Raw genomic sequence first — 20,516 nt, forward strand, 5'->3', positions numbered from 1 at the left:
TAAAAAAAAAAAAAAGGGTAAGAAAAGAAAAGAAGTTGCTTGGTCTGACAGGATAATTGTTAATTGATTTGGATTTGTAATTTGATTAGGATACATATGCCATGATTGTATACCAAACAAGTTAGGTGATAGATTAGGAAAGTCCATGAAACCACAGAGTTTGAGAAGAATGCATTGATTAAAGCAAATGAATTAAAGTTCAGTAATTACTATAAGACACAAGACTAACCAAGCAACATCTTAATCTGGAGAAATCTGAAATAAGCAGTTGTTTGAAATGGCTGGCAGTGCTGTGGTGACACAACCCTGCCAGCTGATGAGCAGAGGTGGCGTGATGGAGCATTTCTGACTCAAAAGGTATTTTTATTTGTACAGCTTCTAGTATATAAACTCTTAACTGTATAGCTGAATTTTGGGTTTTTTTGCATGCATTACTACCTTCTACTTACCACTGACTTCCGAATACTAACACGTGGTTTGGGAATAGGTTTAGAGGGTTTGTTTTCAAAGCTTTCAGGAAGGGTTGAAGAATGACCCCCTTTTCGTGCCTGTAGTGCAAGCTGATAGGCCACCTCAAATGCTTGTCCTAGTGTAAGAATGATTTCATAAGCTAAATTCTGGAACGAAACAGAAACAGTTAAAAATGAGGTGAGGTTGAATTATTGTCAGATACATGAAGTAGGGTAGTGATTTGCAAGGTAAATAATTAAAATCACGCTGGTAATAGGTTCCTCAGTCTCTGTGATGTTTACATCTGTCATTTAATTTCTCATTGATTAAAAACGATCTCAAAGTAATTTACTGTATTGAAAGTAATTACTTCTAAACCCCTTGAAAACATCTTACTAAACATGAAAACATGAGTGGGTGAGTGTGTTGTCATCTCTTTTTAGAACAAGTACATTAACCTTCCCACCTTCCCAACTTATCCCATGTCTGCTGTTCTCAGGATCCAGCCCCTCTTGCACTGTGACATTTGGCCTCGCTCTATTTCAGAACTCCTGTGCTGACCCGTCCTCCTCCAGAGCCAGCAGCCTGACGTGCTGCTTCCCCGGGCACATGCCTTGGGATGCTCTGTGCTCACCGAGCAGCACAGGAAGAGGCTGCAGCCTGGGTGTGATGCTTTCAAAGGGACAAAGAGCCAGGGCTTGAAGTGTGTACTCCAACTGACAGATGAAGTGGCAGGCAGCTGTGTGTGCAGGTCAGTGCGCCACTTCAAGTGTGTGCTGCAAGTCCTGGGGTAAACCTTCTCATGAATTTGGTTCTCCAGAAGTAAAATTGAGCTCAAACAGTTGTGTAACAACACTCCTGTAAGCAAGGGGAAGGTAGGTTAGTGGGCATAACCAAAAAGTCAGGCTATTATGCCTAAAACCAGTTCAGTGTTATAGGTGAAATACTTTAAATCCTCTTAGAATATTGGGAAGAAAACCTGTTGAAATATTTATAAAGCATGAATGAGGTTTCAGAGGGGTTGATATAAATATCTTTTCAGTACCGTTATACATCAATGAAAAAGCAGCTGGGAGTTTCAAATTTGACCTTACTCTAAATGGCAAGTGAAGTTCTATGGTAATTTTTCTTCAGGTTTGTGGGTTTGTTTTTGTATATTTATCTTTGGGCTCCTACTGGAGCCTATTTTTAGGCTCCTACTAGAGCCTATTTCTGGGCTACTAACTCTGCAATAATGTTTAGAACCCCTGCAGAGCAAAGGCAAGCTTGTTGGCTTGCCTCCATATGATGTCCTACACTCCCCTTGGAATAATTCATAAATCTTTCATATGATTCAGCTGTTACCCTCTCCTTCCTCAATCTCCATAGCCTATAGTAGGAAGCAACTCTGCATTGCTTTGAACCTAGGTAATCCCTTAAAATTCCCACATTTCTGATGCTTTTTCAAATGAGTTATGTCTTTACTAATCAAGTCTAACTGTTAAGTTTGCAGAAAGTGAGAAAGCAATGCAATGCACTTGGAAGTACACTATTTTCAGCCCCCTCAGTCATTAAAACAAAGTTGAATGGACAAGCATTGTATTTCATGCCTTATACTTTAATTTCCCTGAAGAATTTCAATTCCTTTTTTATCACTGATGTATACTGATATAATACAGGCTAAAATCAGTGTATTTTGCTCATTATAAGAGCTTCTTATAAAGGTGCCAGTTCTGCTCTGTGTTGGGTCAGACAGGAAACAATTATACTCCTGCACTGGGACTTGCTCTCTGCTATTACGACTACAGTCACAACAGCAAGCCAGCCAAAATTTTACAACTTCCCAAATAAAAATGTCTGCCTGATTTGATAGCTGTAGTCTCCAAATTATCTCCCCTTAAACTTCAAGGGAAACTGTCCAGAACTGAAAAACACTGAGGCTGCAGTTTGCCAGTGGAATAATAAAAGAAAAACTAAAGAGCCTGTTATAAAGTGCTCTGCCTTTTAGCAGAATTCTGGCCAAGGAATTAAGAGCAACAGAGTATAGTTGTTAAAAATGTAGAGAATAATATAATTTGAAATGAAGTGTAATTTAAATGGGATAAGAATATTATTCTGAAGAGAGATGTCTTTAGAATCAGCTGTCGTGACAGTAAGAGAGTGTACTATATCATGATGGGATTGCCTGCAGCGAACATTGTTAATATTACCAAGGAATACATCAGCAGGACAAGATGTAGGAATGGCTTGTTGGAGAATATGCAGGCTGCAATACTAGTAGGACTGAAAAAATACACCACCCAGCTTGGCACACCAAAAGATCATTGAGACAAGCCTGAAAATTTGGGAGATGGGATCAGAGACAGACTGAAAGTTTGCCATACTGAGCCATAAATTTAGTTTAAGTCCTGAATCTTGTATAAAGCCACTATTATCTGTTTTTCTTTGCTGTCTGTAAAATGAAAAAAACCATGCCTGCCTGGGACCTGAAAACCATAAGAAACGTGTAACTGCTTCTCTGGTTAATAAATATTTGAAATATAGCAAATAAAATAGAACATTCACTGTTCTGTTCAATATTTGAAATGCAAACTGAACCATAACTTGTACATAAATTTCATACATTGTATACTGTGGTAGAGACTTGACAAAGGGAAGTCTGCAAATGGAGGCAAAGAGGGCTTTAAAACGGTACCTTGTGAAATCTTTAAAAGTTATCTGAAAAAAACCCCATAAGTAAATAAACTTGGTTTGAGGAATTTCCTGCCTGTAGTACTGGGAGAGGATTATAAGGACCAGAGTTGGTACAGATTCTTGCAGGGGCTGTGCTGGACAGGTAGGAACAGGATTCCCTTCAGGACAGGGGTAGAAAACCACACCAAAATCCATTGTGGAAATTCTTCTGATGGAATGAGGAGATTACTTGAACTAAAAGAAGTTCAAATAAGTTCCAAAGTTCAAAAACACGTGGCACAAAAGGAAGGATACAGGTCTCCCTCTCTGACACATGCTTAGCATGGATGTTGTAGAGCCCCTGGCTGCTGTAGGAGACACTGATTCTCACAGCACCCCATCAAGCACCTCAGAAAGGAGAGAGAGAAATGCCTGTGGTGCTTCCTAGGCTGCTCCTTGCCTGGTAAGGCAGACAGGGAAAGTGAGTAAGCCAATGCCTGTAAACAACAATTTCTGGGAGGCAAGGAATGAGGTCAACTGCCTTATTTGCCTGGCAAAGCTACAATTCAGAGCCCCAGCCCAAGTCTGATTCAGGATTCTTCAGCTTTAACTCAGCCAACCCATTACAATGGCTAATTGTTTCCTTACATTTTAACTGACTTTTTTGTTGCCTTCTATTCATAGGTGCACTGGGCAATGAATGATTATCTGATGGAACTTACTTTGGGTATCTCCAATACACAAACCAGAAATTGATATAGGAGCTGTGTTGATGGTTTGTTTCTCCAGAAGGAATCCTTCACTCATAGATTTAAAGCTGCTTAGTAAAAGAATGAAAGTGAAGTGGATCTCAAACACTGAGCAATAAATCCTCTTTTTCCTCCAAACCTTTTCCCCTTCCATATTCTGTAATAATGTCTGATGTTTTTACAATTTAGAATTTTAACTTTGAGTTAAAGTTATATGTACAGTTACTCCTAAATAGTATCAGTAATGCTTGTGGTTGCATGTCACTACACTAAAATACTTTCCTACCTATAAATAAATGATTCTTGCCCACATTTCCTGAGAAACTAAAGGACCTGAGAGAATGATTTTTTTTCATAACACTACATATATTGTATTACCAAAATATACATGGTTTAAAATGCCTTACATCTTATTGTGGATTTCTACCATTTTAAACCTCAATTTTCTTAAAATTACTGTATTTCTATCCATTGGCAAATGGGTAGAATTGTTTCTATTAGCAAACGGGATGATCAGTTTAACATGAACATTAGGCATTAAATAGAAAATTTTATTCACGGTATGCTTGCACTCTGAACATCTAGCTAGTTTTTACAGAGCTTGTACTTGAATCAAAAATGCTAACTCCTGAGGAAAAAAAAAAAAACAACACAAAAAGAAGATATTTGAGTAGGTAACACCCAACTGAGGATTAGGTTGCAGGAGAAAACTAAGTTAAGACACTTAAAGTTTCTTCATTGTTTAAAATAGCCATTTAAAGTACTTGGGATATTAAAGGAAGTGGGCAAAATGTAATTATTCCTAGATCACTTTTCTTCCCTTGCCAAAAAAGGAGATGAATTTCATCTGCAATACCTGAGCCTACATTTCTGCTTGATTACTAAACCTATAAACAAAACTGCAGTACTTCAAAACCATTAAGTACAATTTAAATAGACCAGGAGAAATAATAACCTCACTCAATCAGCCTAATTTCAGTTGTTCACACATCACTAAGACCTATATAATGTAGTATCTTGTTGATCATTGTCTATCTATTTTTAACACAATTTCCAAGTTTTCCTACTCCCTGTGGATACTAAAATGCCAGCAGAGAATTTAAATAACAAAAGCACTCAACCAAAATGCTAGAATTCCTCTAATATACCTGTACATCTTGTTATTTATATTCTCTCACACACTATTGCTATGCATGTTAACTATTTCCCCAGTTCCAAATAAAAAGCTGCAGTTCAGGTACCCTGTTCTTTTGATTTAACTTATTTATATTCATATAAGCATGTTTCAAGAATTCATACACATTATACATTTTTCTTGAATGATTTCGGAGTTTTAATAGCACCTTAAATTTCTCTTGTGCACAACTCAAACTGTAAGTTTTCTTGAAAATTTTAGACTATAAATCTTAGTCATAAAAACTTTAGCCACTATTTAGTTCACCAAATTTAACTAAAACCTGCATGACTGATTAATTGATACGTGTTCATGATTTCTTGAAACCATAATAGTTTGTGCATCCCCACATGAAAAATATAAGTATAGGAAGAAATGACAAATTTTCCACCAATATAATAGGAGCTCCAAGGACTTTTGCTGAGGTAACATTTTGAGATATGTAGGCAAGAATTACAGAACAAGGAAATTAGAATTAAATAATTAATTTGCTACTTTCAAAATAAAGCTAATCTTTTGGTGTGTACTGAGATTTCAGAATGGCTGGCCAAAAATACTTGTTATAAACTTTTGGAAGCCTTAGGCTTATAGCTTAGGTTATAAGAATTATATGTCCATACTTGTATGAAAAGCTATTTGCTAAGTTTACAGTCAACAGCTGAGGTGACAGAGGTGACTTATTTCCAGTGGGAAATGAGATATCAAAGAAAATCTTCGCTCTTCTCCAGAAAAGTCCTTTTGCTATCCCCTAGCAATCTTTTCCTGGGGTAAATTAATGATGCCTTCCATTAATCACCATTAATATATCCTGTAAATGTTTTAACAGAACTAGGTAACTATTATGAATAGAAAGAACTATTAAATGAAATATCTTCTATAAACTGACCACATCAAATGCAGTGAATACATGGCAGTAGTGGTGATTAGTCTTCAAGTCTTTAGTGATGTATGCAAACGTAGAAAGATCTTCAGGGTCTTGTGCAGCACAGGAAATGTTACGGATTTCATGTTCGGCAATAATATTCTGTTTTAAAAAAGAATATTTTCAATCAATTTAAGAATTACATTTAAAAGAGCTGTAAAAGAGCTGTGTTTAGATTCACATTTGTGTTGATCTACTGTACCAAAGTATTTCAGAAATGTCCTGAAAAGAGGAGATTTAATATACCCCATGTGAGATCTTACACAGGTATTTGGAATTTTTACCCTCTCCAATTGCCAACTGCCTGGTAGGAAACCATTATGTTCTAGAGTCTTCCCTATGAGACCACTTATGCTTTGCAGTTTATTCAGGTTCCTTTGACAGAGACTTCTTTCCTGGCACACAGGACACAACTTCATAAGATGCTGGTATAGCGCTTCAAAATTGTATTAATAGATACAATTTCAAAGCACTAGATCAACATCTTATGAAGTTCCTGGGCTTTTGTATAAAGATCAAAATGGGACACTGCTTCAGTCTACTGACATACAGGATCTGGTGAAACCCAGCAAGCTCAATAGCCAGCTTTTTGCACACGCTATTTGACAAATTTTAGCTATAGTTCTTCAGGAGAAAAAACCACCAAACACCCCTTATAACTGAAACCATGAGAAATTTAAAGGATTCTGATCACTAAAATGGTAACTACGGGGGGAACTGTCAGCTTATCTCCACTACTGACAGCAGCATCCTGTAGGAGAGATGTAGGAAAATGAAGCCGTTCATGCAGCGAGCCACGCTACCTGCAGCAGCCAATGTAAGCTATAGCACACTACTGGGAGAGAGGTGGGGCATGTCTGTCCAATGGAATAAAAAAAAAAAACTGTCTTAAAGCTTTGAAGAAAATGATGAATACTCATAACATAAACTGCTGATATGTAATTACTGTGTTCAGGCCAAAGGAACCATGAAGCCAGAGATGAAGATACAGCAGAGTGGCTTAGGATTTAGGCCTTCAGCAACACACAGGTTTCAAAGAGTTTGTTTAAAGAGAATGATTCACTGAATAGGAATTTACTTAGGGGTCAGTTTATATGATTTCTTGAATTATAGCCCTGCTGGCTGTAGCTCTGGCATTTCCACAAAAGCCCATGGTGACATATCCTGCTGCAGCATGACATCACTACTGCATCATGGAACAGGTGACACCTGTAGTGTCCCAGTTCCTCACACAGCCACCACGGTGGCATCTATCCAAGTTAAAACAATCTCTGAGCATATCTGGTTTTCCCTCATCCCTCTCTTATCCTTCCTAGCTCATTTCCTCCACCTCCTTTTTTTAATTTTTTTTTTTTTTAATACATACAACTAAATTACTTCAGATGCTTTGCCATATCTTCTCTCATTTGCTAAGTGGCAACTTTCCCCCTTGCATGTAGGTGCCAAGTTAATAAAAAGAAATATTAACATATCTAATTGAAGAAATCATTACTTAGGAAAAATCTTAATAAAAAGCATACCAAATTTCAAATTATAGAAAATTGAGATAAGGAAATTTACTGAAGAAAAGAAATAATCCTCTTAAATTGTTGCAACATACTTGATTATTTCTGTTTAATGCATTATTCATAAAAATGACAAAACCAGTACTTGTGTTTCAATATATGCCAATTTATAATGACATGTATAATCTCTGCTCAACAATTGCTTGCTTTTTATGTTACTTGAAGCATTTTATTTTCTTTGTTCTCAAACTGATAACTTTTACCATCAATAAAGATTCTGATGAGAATTAGAATTATACCAAAACCAGGGATTTAGACATCTACAGATGGACCTGTAATGTGCTGTCATTGATGTAGTGTTGGCAACATTGTAGTTCAGAAAGCAGAAAGAATTCAAGCTTGGAAGGTGTTAAAATCATATGTGAAGATTTATGCCAAATCATGAGCCACAGTGTAATCACCTGAATTTATGCAGCGTATGTGAAAAGAACTCTGCTATGCTAAAACTTTTTCTAGGTGACTTGGGGTTGACACAGGGATTTGCATTAATTATTTTAATGTTTCAATTTTAAATCAAGTGAATTTTAGAAACATACACATATCAAGTCTGTTTTGGATAATATAAAGTATCCCTAAACAAAATATTCTGGATAGAAATTGGTAGTGAAATTGAGGTTTTTTTCCCTAGCTGCTCAATGATGTGATCTCCTTTCAAAAGTAAACATTTTTCAGTGCATGAGTTTACTGTGCCCTACTGTCACATTTCAGTAGACCATGGTCTTATTCTGTAGGAAGTAGAAGGTTATGAACCAGGTTCCTGCTCTGGGTACACTCCTCAGACACTGACTGACACTGTACAGTTGTTCTAAAAATTGTCTTTCTGTTTGGCAAAAGAAACCTCCAGTGCTTCTCAAAAAGCGGGGAAGCTGAAAGTAATTTCTGGTTCTGCCAAGGAAATACCTTGGAGAGACCAGGTTTTTGCTAAGCAGCCTTCCTTTTGCTTGCCTAATTTGTGCCAGCCAATCCCCCTTCTGGCAGAAATCACCCAGAAGTTAGGGTGAGCTGTGAGCCACGAGAAAATTCTGTGAGTCTGCTTTTTCCTAAGCAGTAATTTCTTTCTGGCCTTACTTGCAAAGAAATGGTGTCATGCCAAGCTTCAAGGCGCCACTGAAATAGCTGTCGTGGAATGAGGTCAGGGCCCCTTCGTCACTTGAAACTTTGCCTGGGAAGATAAATTCTTAGCTTGGTGGCATAAAGGAAAAGGATGAACAGCCATGAGAGCTGAGTTTTCAAGCACAGATCTGCTAGCTAGTTTTGTTTTTATGCTAATAAACTATGTGTTTATTGCTAAGTGGTGCCCAGTGCTGTCAACTATAAGCTCATATGGAAGCAGTACAAGTCTGGATAGGCTCTCACCTTAGGGCTAATCAGTTTGGGTCTTGAAGGAATTGGGAACAGCACAATGTGGATAAGGATGATCACAATGCTTCTGGAAGAGTTGCAGGCTATATACCTGGTTTTTACAGAAGGGAAAGGCAGTGCAGATTTTGAACTGGAGAGAAAGCAATCTACCACTTGAGAAAAAACATTGGACTGTGGCATATTTAACTCTATCAAACATATCTGTTGCACTACTAGGTTTCAGTGGGACACGTAGAGCCATCTAATGCAATTTGCCAAACTTCTTTCAGGTTTCCATCTTAAATAAATTTGACTCCATGCACTGTGCAAAGAGACAGAAGAAGCTCCTTTTGTTCTCCTGGGATTTTTTGTAAACCTAAGGACACTGCAGTTACATCTTTTATGCTACAGAGGAGATTTAAGAGATGAAAACAGCATTATCCAAGTTGGAGTTAATAGCATTACAATGTCCTGATTTATGCCCTACACATCACAGAACATAAAAGGAATGAGGGTTGTAGAAGCTCAGTTTTGAATCAATGGAAGGAAAAAGGAGCAGACAGGAATCTCTGGTCTCTCTGCTCTGGCAAATATGCCAGACTTTAAACGACAGTAATTTCACCTCTGTTTTTCTTTTATGCCATCTTCTAACTCTAAATATGGCTTCCAAACTCTAGCAGAAGTTCACAAAACAGCTTCCATCTGTCACTTAAAACACAGTTCTAATTAAACTTAAAAACTGATTGATTTGTCAAGTTTGAAGGATACTGGGTCAGGTGTACTGTGAGGTCTGAATGTTCAGCAAAACAAAGCTGCGATAAACACTATTAACCTGGTCAGGTAGCTGGGTTGTCAGATATATTTTTTATATTGCTAAGTCAGTTTTAGTCACATAGCAGAAAAAATAATTTCTTTCCTCATATAAAAGCATCAGTATGGGTTGTATTTCCTTGCCATTTTAGACATCCAAAGAAGAGAAATTAATGCATTACTTCACTTCTCTTTACAGAGCTTGTACATTTTACTTTGGCTAAGCAAGAATCCATTGCTCTATCAATCACTGCCTTCTTTGATCTCTTAATTTCTGCTTTCGTGGCTTTGGCTTTAAAAGATTTGGATGTATTTAGAAATGTAAGAAACAAAGCACAGGAGCATTGCCACACAGGAAGATGGGAAAAAAAAAAAGGAATAGCAACTATTAAGAAGCTGCTGCAGTTCAGGTAGTTAAATGGCTAGCATCAAGAAAACAGCTCACGGAGAGGCTGTGGTATTTGAATGTCTGGAAAGGACATTCAAGGCTTGTGTTCCTTATTGTTCCTTATTCTTAAAATTGCTGGCCCTGGACAAAACCACTTCTTTATTCTTTATTGAGAGACAACTTTTTTTTCAAATCAAATTATGTTAATTAACATATATATATATATATATTCTACATATTTATGGAACTGTATAGAAAATAATATGGTAAAGGATTCCACAGCCCTGCTGAATGTCTTTTGTGATAAGGTTGCATATAAGAGCAGAACGCTGGACACAATGTTCTACAAATAAGCCATTAAAGCTGCTTCACTTGTCCTCCAGACTGAGTTTCTGGAGAATGATAATTCTCCAGAATTATCCAGAATTATGGATGTAATTACATTACATCCATTTTGGGCAAAAGAGGAGAAAAAAAAGAGAGGAAATCATAAAGTGCAAATCTGTCCCCTCTCTGGCCTTGCCTTCATAGGTATTTCTCCTAGTTGTGAGAAACAAAAGGTAATATTCCATAATTGCACATACCTTATTTGTGGCATCAATAAATTTGACTCCCTTGTAAGAGACAGACAGGACAATGGTTGGTACCTTCTTCATCTGTTCTGTAGACTTCTGAAATCAAAGTGAAGATATTATTATTCTTAGAGTTGTGTTGCATTGCAATAACAGTGCTCTCTTCTGATTAAATACTTAAGTTAAACAAATATTTTACTTTTTCTTCAGTCGGGTGTGCTCTGGGTTTATGCTCTCTTGTAGTTAGAAAACGAAAATAGCTTTAAGTTTATTGTGAGGATGGTAAAAATTCTCCTTTCTTTCTAGCACAATGGGAAGAGAATAAAGTAACTTTTCCAGGCTTAAAAAGACCAGTCATGCAACCAGTGTTTCCCAAAATGTGTGTGTTCAGGACATCTATCTCATATGCCCCATCCACTGCTGCCTCCCTCCCCTTCTCCTGCCCTTCCCAGCTGGAAGAATCAACAGCACAGTACTTCTTGTAGTACTATGTCTTTGCTGCAATTACTTGTTATTTAGAAATATTTCCCTGTTTTTCCCTTCTTTGCAGCTGTATTTGTGACATGAGGTATCCTTGCAGCCCGCTAAGCCTGCCAGTCAATCTGTCAGCCCAGCGCTGTATCTTGTCAGTCTGGCTGTCTGCACTTCCGAGTGCAGCTGCTACTGGAAGCTGCTTTACACATGAATTAGCACAGAGGCTTATTCTGCATTCCCTCAGTGCCAGGTTCTCCTACCAACAGTTCATGCCCTCCTGTAAGTTTGTTTCTCCTTTTATGCTAGTCTACTTCTGTGTGCCTTCAGCATGATGCACACAGCAAACATATTTCCTGCTGAACAGACTGGGAAAATATTTGGGGCAGATTTAAGTTCACTGCAGAAAAAAAAAGATCTTTAGTTTACAGATTAAATTTACTAGAACAACCCCAAAACCAACCAAACAAAACCCCCAAATGTGGCATAATAGTTTATAACTGATTTGAAATATTTTAAGGTTGATGACAATGATGGACCTGACTATTCTACACAAAATTTCTACAGTAACATTCAGAAAATGCTTATTTATGGGACTATCTGCAAACAATCACAGAGATCAATCAAATATTTTCCTGAGAGGAAATGAACTGTTGACAGATACAGGTAAACATGAAAAACATCAGCACACAGAAAGAGAGTGTAAACACACTGAAAAGTCTAGAACTGGCACACAGGAAGATCATTAAAGCAGCTGAACAAAAGTAGCAGTGGTAGCTTTGTATTATTCAAAAAAAGCCCAAAGAAGCAGAGATAGAAACTTGAAAACACAATTTGTAACTAAAAAAAATATGTTTGAAAAAATAGGCAATGCTAACACTAGAGAGCAAAATAAACAGAAACTTAAAACAAAAAAATGCCCTGTGATAATTTCTCCTTATTGGCTCTCGATCCTCCCAGAATCAAACAAGGCTCCAACTTTGTTAGTATAAAATTCAAAGCTACAGATCCAGCTATGTTCTGCAATTAGTGTCCATGCCATGCAGGCTAAAACCTCTAATTAAAGTTTCAAGGAGAGCCCCACCCATCTGGGTAATAGAGAGGATTGTTGGATCTCTCTGTATCAAATGATGAGAGACTTGAGACAGCAATCAAGTGTCAATTTATCCCAGAGAAAACTCCTTTCACCCCGAATGCTCACCACTTTTGAGAAATGAAAGCTTAAATGGTAAAACATCCTGAAGAATTTTAACAAAATCTGAAGGAAAACACGAATCTGATTTGCATGCCTCTGAACTGAGTGGAGAAAGAAAAGGTATCCCTCCCAAAAGTAGAGCAAGCAGTTACCTGTGTGTATGTGTGTGTGTGTCACTTTAGCAGGTCTTTAAACAGATCTTTTCATAAAAGTCAATTTCAATGCACAGAAAGCATGACAGTGACTGTAGAGATGCTGCAATACATACATCTATCAGAATAACAAGCAATAAACCCCACCTATGCTCATCCTAGACAAAATAGTCACAAATATCAGAGTATCACTTTAATCAACTGGCAAAGGAGCAATCATTCAACTTTTGTCCTTTCACTTTAGTCCAACAGCTACACACAGGAGAGCTTTCTTTTCCATTTTGATTGTTGTAATTACCTCCTTCCTTAGCTCCTTAACAGCAAAATTCCTTTTCTCCAATATGCTATAAAAACACAGATACTAAGTTCACATATTTTAGTTTTTCAGTATAATTCCCACTGTCTGGTATTTGCCATAAAGGTGAAGCATCCTGTTGGCCAGGCCACATTGTATTCATTACCTCTTTCCTCTAGACCTGTAGTTTGTAATTTAATCATCTTCATCTGCTCCACATTCACCTGGGTTTATCTTGACCAGACCTGACCTCTACTATTTAATCAGGGCTGCAAACTGCCAGAAGACTGTCTCTAAGTGAAACAGCTCATCAAGATGCTATTAAATTACAGCTGGCAAATTAGGAAACGAATCAGAGACTGATGGACATTTGTAATTTATTAAGCCAAACCATCTCAGCTGGTAAGGAGCACAGGATATTCCTCATCAGCTTGCAAACCATACAAACCCCAAGATTTGTGCTGGACTGTGTTCTGGAAGACTGCAGTCCAGTGTAGAATGTGGGGCAGCAATTCTGCACTTGTACTCCCATTGAAACAAACAGCTGGGCAGCGGAATAACATCCTTTGTTATTATGACAGTGCCATCAAGAAAAACATGCAGCTTTATTCCTTGGCTCGACTCTTAGTGATACAGTAGATAAGGTCCGGCAGATAATTATTATTTCCAAGCAGTTTCCAGGCTTCAACAGTTTTGTGTTGTCATGGTGAGCTCACACTATTTGCTTGTTATTCCTTTCTTTTTAACAAAGGAGTCGTCTGCCAGAATGTGTAACGTGTGAATTCAGAGATACACTATGAATACCTTTTGCTCAGGCCCTGTAGGTGCTTTGGCCCTGAATTCTAGGATGCTGAGATGAAGCCCCACAGCTTTCTTGGTCAGACATTTCACACCTCTGTGCAGGCCAAGTGGGCATCTCTGCCCATGTCTGTGCCCAGAATCTTAGAAGAAGGTGGGACACAGGAGTCAGTATTCCCTTTCCTCAGGCTTTTCAGGTTCTAGCCACTGTACCAATTCCATGAGGACACAATAGATGACAAAATATTCTTGTCCATCTGGTGTCTCTATGGGAAGCATATAGACTTGAGCCAAAGTTATAGGAGCCACAGCTGAAGGCTGGCATTGGACGTCATGTGCATGCTGACATAGGGTCTCATGCTCCAAGGCATGTTCATACCATAGTAGCAGGATTAGATTTCATCTCACAAAGGAGCAATCATAGTGACAGGATACTGTCTTTGGGCAAGTGCTCACTAGCCTGGAACTAGTCATAGTTCCTATGAACTCCATTGTTTGTGACTGTAACTGGCTCTTCATTTCAATACACTTCTTTAGGAGAATCACCTGGGTGAACAGCAAGCCTATTCCAGGCTCCTTGCCAGCAGCTGGTCACCTACGTCAGGACAGATGTGCATGCCCCATCTCCATGGGTGCACTCTCCTGCAGGTAGGAGCCTCTGTGCTGCACAGTCTGCACTGAGCTTTGGTGCCACCTCTGAAATCCTTGCTGCCAGACAGGTAAATGACTACGTGAAAGCAGACCATGTATAATTCAAGAACCATAAAACAGGATTGTGTGCATACACAGGAAGACAGAAGAAAGTGTCACCATCCTAAATCTAATGTGACACATGTGCATCTTCCCCAGACTCAGCAAAGACACAGAGCATCTTTCTCTTCAGAACAAGGAACATCTGGAGTACCAGTCCTGTCTATATTTTGATGCAGCTGCTGCAATGAAGGTGCTTCATCCCCTCAGCACCCAGAGTGCAGCTCAGCTGAGTGGAAGGAGGTAGAAGGTACCTTCTGCATAACTACCTGGTTACTACAGTGACTGCTTTTAAAATAAAGGTCTGAACTTAAGACTGTTCTGAGTTTGCATCTGAACCCACTGCTGCCATTATATGCCAAATGCAGTGCCAAAACCCTGCATAGGCTTGGACAGTGCTGGTCCCAATTTCTCCTCCTGAAATGGGTCACAAGGAGATGCAAGAGCAGTGGTGCCAGAGAGAGCAAGAGAGGGAGTGCAATCTTGCTTCTCATCTTGTTCATGGATTTTCTTCAGTTTCGCTTAAAAAAAAAATCACTCTCATATCCAGAGCCTAAACTCATTTTCATATTATAGTAGTACTACAAATTGTCTTAAGTAGGTAAAGCATTTCCACTTGTATATTGATTTTGAGTTAAAGGCTGTGCAGAATGGCTAGACATTTATTTAGAATATAAAATAAAGTCCAACTAATTTGAGATCCACCCTGCCAGCATGCCTAACAAATCAAGGTAATTAACAATGGCTTAAGAAGCAGAGGACTTAATAAAGTAATATAAACTAGCAGTTTATTTTTAAAAAGCAAATACAAAACCTGTAACCCTGAAGGGCCTTTAACTTTTTCAGGACAGGATTGTACCCCAATACCTTATTCCGTGCAGAACTGAGAGCACTAATTCAACACCTTTCAATGCTCCTGTAGTGTACAAACAAACCATGGTATCTCTGAGTACACAACCACACAAAGCAGCTGAACAAGAAATTCAGAAATACACCTAGAATGGTGTCCAAGTAAGTCCTTGATATACTGTAGAACATGGTGTAACACAGCCCCCTCTGAAAATCTTTCATCTCATTTATTTATTACCTGCCAAGAGGAAAGGGGATACACTGGTACTTCTACTCTGCGATGTTGACCACTTCGGTGCACTTATACATGCATTTATAACTAGATTACTCAGCTTTCATACAGTGGCCAAAATGAAAACAGATTCACTTTTAGGTTTACATGTAATTATATTTGATATTGCAAATACACAGTAAAGAGACATTATTCAGCTATGACAAGTCACGAACAACACCATACATAAATAAATTCCAACTAAAAGTTTATGAGCCTGTAAAATCTTAAGTCTTGTTCTTGGCTTTCTGCTTTTGCAAATGAATCTTCAGTCCTATATTGATTTTTAATATATATATGAACACTGTAGCTGGCAATTCTCCTCTTCAATTATGTATTGGAATCCACTTCATTATAAGAATCTGAATGTTTTCCCAAACTGGTAGCAACTAATAATTCTAAATGGCATCAGACTGAACATTTTAAAACATGTGTTGGTACCACCTACAATCATACCCGTAAGTCTGCTGTTTATCTAAGGCTTATGAAACTTCACTAAATAGTTCACAGAATCAGTAAAATCTTAGTTGGAAGGCAACCAGAAGAAAAACTGAATTCAACTCCTGGCCCTAGAGAGGGCCAATCCCAAAAGTTCCACCCCGGACCCAAGAGCATGGCCCAAATGATTCTTGAGCTCTGTCAGGCTGGTGCTGTGACCACTTCCCTGGGGAGCGTGTTCCAGTGCCCAACCACCCTCTGGGTGAAGAACCTTTTTCTAATACCCAACCTAAACCTCCCCTGACACAACTTCAGGCCATTCCTTTGGGTCCTGTCACACAGAGAAGAGATCAGTGTCTGCACCTCCTCTTCTCATCATAAGGAAGTTGCAGACTGCTATGCAGGAACTGCCCTCAGTTTCCTCTTCTCCAGGCTAATAGATCAAGTGTCCTCAGCTGCTCCTCATAAGGCTTCCCCTCGAGGCCCTTCAACATTCTCATGGCCCTCCTTTGGACGCTCTCTAACAGCTTTATTTCCTTCTTATAGTGTGGTGCCCAAAACCACACACAGGACCCAAGGTGAGGCTGCATCAGCACAAAGTGGGATGATCACCTCCCTTGACCAGCTGGGGAAGAGGAGCTTGAGTGAATCACTTTGACATGATCATGCATGAGATGAAATTGAAAGTCAAGTCTAAGTCCACATATGACCAGTTAGTTTTGAAGCCACTTTGCCTTTTAACAAATATTTACATACAATTATACAATCTGCCTTTTAACAAATACTTACTAACTTCTCTCAGTCCAAAAAGTTTAAAAATGCATTACTGACATAATTTAACACTTCTTGGAATAAAACTATATCTGCAATCCTCATGGTACAAAGCTCTTTACTGCTCTACAATAAGTGGATGCCTCCAAGCTACATAACTAATATGAATATTGCACTTGGGGTGCACCTGTAATGCACCTAGTTGAGAGTGAGACTGCTTTTTTCTTTTGCAGTATCTCTAAACATTCCTCTGCATTCCCCCTGCCCTTTAGATTCCTTTCAGCCAGAATTCAAGGATGCACAATTCTCTGAACACATGGTACAGCATGATGTGGATGTGCATAGAGACTGAATGTCTATAAGATCTCCCACCACTACTTATTTTTTCCTTTTGAGTAATATCTGTGTGCCTGTTCCACTGCAGACCCTCTGAAAGCAGTAGCCACACAAGAGAGAGGCAGAGCTGCAAGTCTCAAAAGAGCAGAGACTGAAGAATCTAAATCCCAAAATAGTGTTTGATGCTGATATGGTATTTGCCCAGGGAGTTTCACCAGAAGGCATATGTAGACTTCTACTTTTGGAGGAAAAAATGAAACAAGAGATTGAAAAGTAAGAAAGGGTTTAGTAGAAACAAGGAGATTGCCATCTAAATTCAGTTCCTTCTTTACATAAGAAGGAATGAAAGGAAGAAGAAAGGCCCTAGATGCTGCCTGTTTTCAGTGAGTCAACTCTTGCTTCACCTTCCTCTCCAGAGATAAGAGAATCAGATTTTATAGCAACTCCAACTTTGACATTTTGGTCTTAAGTCAGCAAGACATTTCAACTGCTTTGTGAACAGAATTATATTGCTGGTTCCTCAGAACTTTGACCTGAAATTAAAGAACCTATTCCTAACAAGAAAATATATAAGAAAGATAAATAAGAGTCAGGAAGGTGGCAGGATCCAAGAACCAAATTTAAGTTCCCTTCTGCTGCACTAAATATTTGACTGGTTTAGACTGCTCAGTTTGTATATGCAACATCAGTGATTTAACACAGCCACAAAGAAAGAGTCTAACTTGTTGCTGTGCTCATACCAGTAAGTATAAAACAATCCTCTTCCCACCTGGTCAAGGAATTCCAATGTGTAAATGCCAAATGAAGTATTCTGTAGAGAAGAGGTCTCTTTCTAGCTCAAACTTAACTTTAACTCTTGCCTTTATTTTGATGCAAACACATCTTATTCTCCCTTCATGTTCCTATGATAAATTGTAATGAAGGCAGCAATCTGACTGAAAACGCAACTTGCAGTATTTCCCATTTCACACTGAAAAAGATGAACTCTTAACTCCTTGAAGACATCTCTCAAATACAATTAATAAATCTATTCTGGCCAGGACAGCAAGATTTAATCTCCAAGTAGGAAAGGTCAGTTTACAGCAGGTGGGAATGGAGATAAGGAAACAGTGCTGTCCACTAGAGAGGGAGTTTGTAAGAGAAAATAGCTGGAAACAAATAAGAAACTGTAAAATATAAAGGAGTGCAAATATATGAATAGAAAAGTGAAGTTCTTGACAAATATCCATAATTTTGTGTGGTTGCAAGAATCTGCAGTTTGGATGGGGAAGAAACCATGTATAACCTTGACCCCAGTGTTGAGCTCCAGCTATTGCATCTGCATGATTTTCCACAAACAAATCCATCATCTGCCCTGCTAGAGCACACTGCTGCACAACACTGAGAAGCACAGTGGATTTCCAAGAAGAGTCATTAAGGTAAAGGTTCCCTTTTTTTTTTTTGTTGTTGTTCTTTAGTTTTGTTTCTTTTTTTATTCTTATTCTTGGTGGGGTTTTTTTACATTATAGAAGATTTAGGATCTCCTTTCACTTTTAAGCTATAAGAAGGACACTGCTGTAAGCCTCTCTGCGGAGAGACATAAGGGATATCCACATGACACTTCCCTTGAGAACCAAACCCATCAATTGCAATAATTGAAAGCCCTAGGAGCATCTACAACTAACAGTGAGGGGTCTGCAGTCAGCAAACATGTCATTTTTGTTGTTTCTCTGTATTTATAAATGATTAAGGAAGATCAAGATTTTTTTTCACTGATAGACTTCTTTCATCCTTGTGCACCTGCTGACTGCAAGACATCCAGTGAATGTCAACACTTTTGAGAGCAGCATTAGGTAAAAGATGAAGGATCAAAAGCCACATTGATAGAAAAATTAGGTACCTAATTTGCATACATTATGTGGCTGAGTCCAGAAAGATTAAAAAAACTGGGGAGTGACCCACCTGGTACAAGTTTATATGTGACATACTGCCCACCAAACCCAACATGTTCCAGATTGCAGCAGGCTATAGTTTTGCAACATGTGCATGGAATAACAAATAAAATACTAGACTAAAAAAAATATTGTTCTATCACAATAGTAAGCCCTATGTAAAGGTCTTGCTGACTCTAGAGACACTGGACAAGTGTAAAGAATTCAGCACTTGAGAGCCAGACAAATAATATATCTAGCTTTTCACTCCTTTTTCTTATAAGTGAAATGTGCCTTTCAATACATTTAAAGTAAAATGTGACTATAACAGAAAACAGCTTTTCCATGACAACCCAAGGTTACTTAAATACAATAATGAACATAACAGCAAAATTTCAGGATGACTTTGGACAACCTGGACTCCCAATTCACTGACAGCAACTTTCAGGAGACATCCAGAGGGAGAAAGTTGGAAAAAATATACATTTTTCTCACTGGGAAACAGGCAAAAATAATAATTTGTTCCCATTAAGTCAAAGGTTTTTGCTTTTGACTTGAATAGGAACATGATTAAAAGGACTATACAGAAAGAATAGATGAAATCCTGATTAAAAACTGTTTTATTCAAATATCTTTGCAATGAAAAAACCCTCAAACCACAAAATAAACACTCTCACAGAACAATTGTTTCAAAAGAGAATGTAAAAAAGAAATGTACATAAACCCCACCACTGTATTATATAAGTGTCCTGTATGGAACTATAGAAAACTAGTGCAACTGCATTATTTATATAGGAAATGTGTATTTTAAATTACATATATTTTCAAGCACTTAGATTTTTCAGTTGTATAATTTTAATTGGCTAAAGTTATTACTTATAGAAATATATATTAAAATGCCTATAAATTATTTAGAGTGCCTTTTTTTGATGTTAAGCCTTCTAGTTCAGTCAGAAAACTTATTGAAGTTGTCATATGCTACTATAGTGCCAAATTCTGCCCTAATTTCTGCACAGGCATATGCCTAAAGAATTGAACTGCTAAGACTGACAGTTTCAAAACTGGATTGGAAGATGGTATGCTTGTAGCTTCAATTAATTCCCCAGAACACGTGTACGTGATTGTAGAGCTTCCCTCTGCGTCAAATTGTTGGGGTTTTTTTCAGAGGAGTTTAAGCCCAGGTAAGGAATGATTAGCATGTAATTAGCTGAAAAGCCTCAGATCTTCAGGCAATCTAGCAATTGTGAATTACTGCCAGCCCTTAGCTAAAAAGAGCTTGTATGGAAGTCTGTGTGCTGCACACGTGTAACCAGCAGGAAATGGTTGTCTGATTGCAGGAATTTTACACATCTTTCAGCTTTCTGATCTGAATGTCAGTCTTGTGCGCAGAGACATCTTGCATAAGAGACATATGATACACAGAAGAAAAGATTTTGCTCATTCATCTAGGTAATTGTACACGTTTGGTAGATTAGCAAACAATTATTTTCTTCATTAATTAATCATGCCAGACCATGATATGTTCATCATGGGTGTGAACAGGTGTGTTCTTATTACAACTACAGCTGGGAATAAATCAGGCTATGGCTTGTTTTGCGTTTACAGCAGCAATGTTTCTTGAAGATAGATACTGTAATTTTCTACAAACCAGTATTAG

The 20,516-nt window shown here is 38.1% G+C and overlaps 1 protein-coding gene across 5 annotated transcripts in view; it reads right to left on the bottom strand.

Annotated features, from left to right (window-relative positions):
• The window catches only part of ANKS1B (ankyrin repeat and sterile alpha motif domain containing 1B), a 396,726-nt gene that overhangs the window by 2,582 nt on the left and 373,628 nt on the right, over positions 1-20,516 (bottom strand). For all 5 annotated transcript variants that reach the window (XM_053977912.1, XM_053977910.1, XM_053977915.1 and 2 more), the window contains 3 exons: positions 10,636-10,722; positions 5,912-6,049; positions 450-617 (listed from right to left, as the gene is read on the bottom strand). In XM_053977912.1, coding sequence (XP_053833887.1) covers positions 450-617; positions 5,912-6,049; positions 10,636-10,722 — 393 coding nt within the window. The remainder of the gene's footprint in view (positions 1-449; positions 618-5,911; positions 6,050-10,635; positions 10,723-20,516) is intronic.

This window comes from Vidua macroura, chromosome 5, assembly GCF_024509145.1.
Source record: "Vidua macroura isolate BioBank_ID:100142 chromosome 5, ASM2450914v1, whole genome shotgun sequence".
NCBI classification, from domain to species: Eukaryota; Metazoa; Chordata; class Aves; order Passeriformes; family Viduidae; genus Vidua; species Vidua macroura.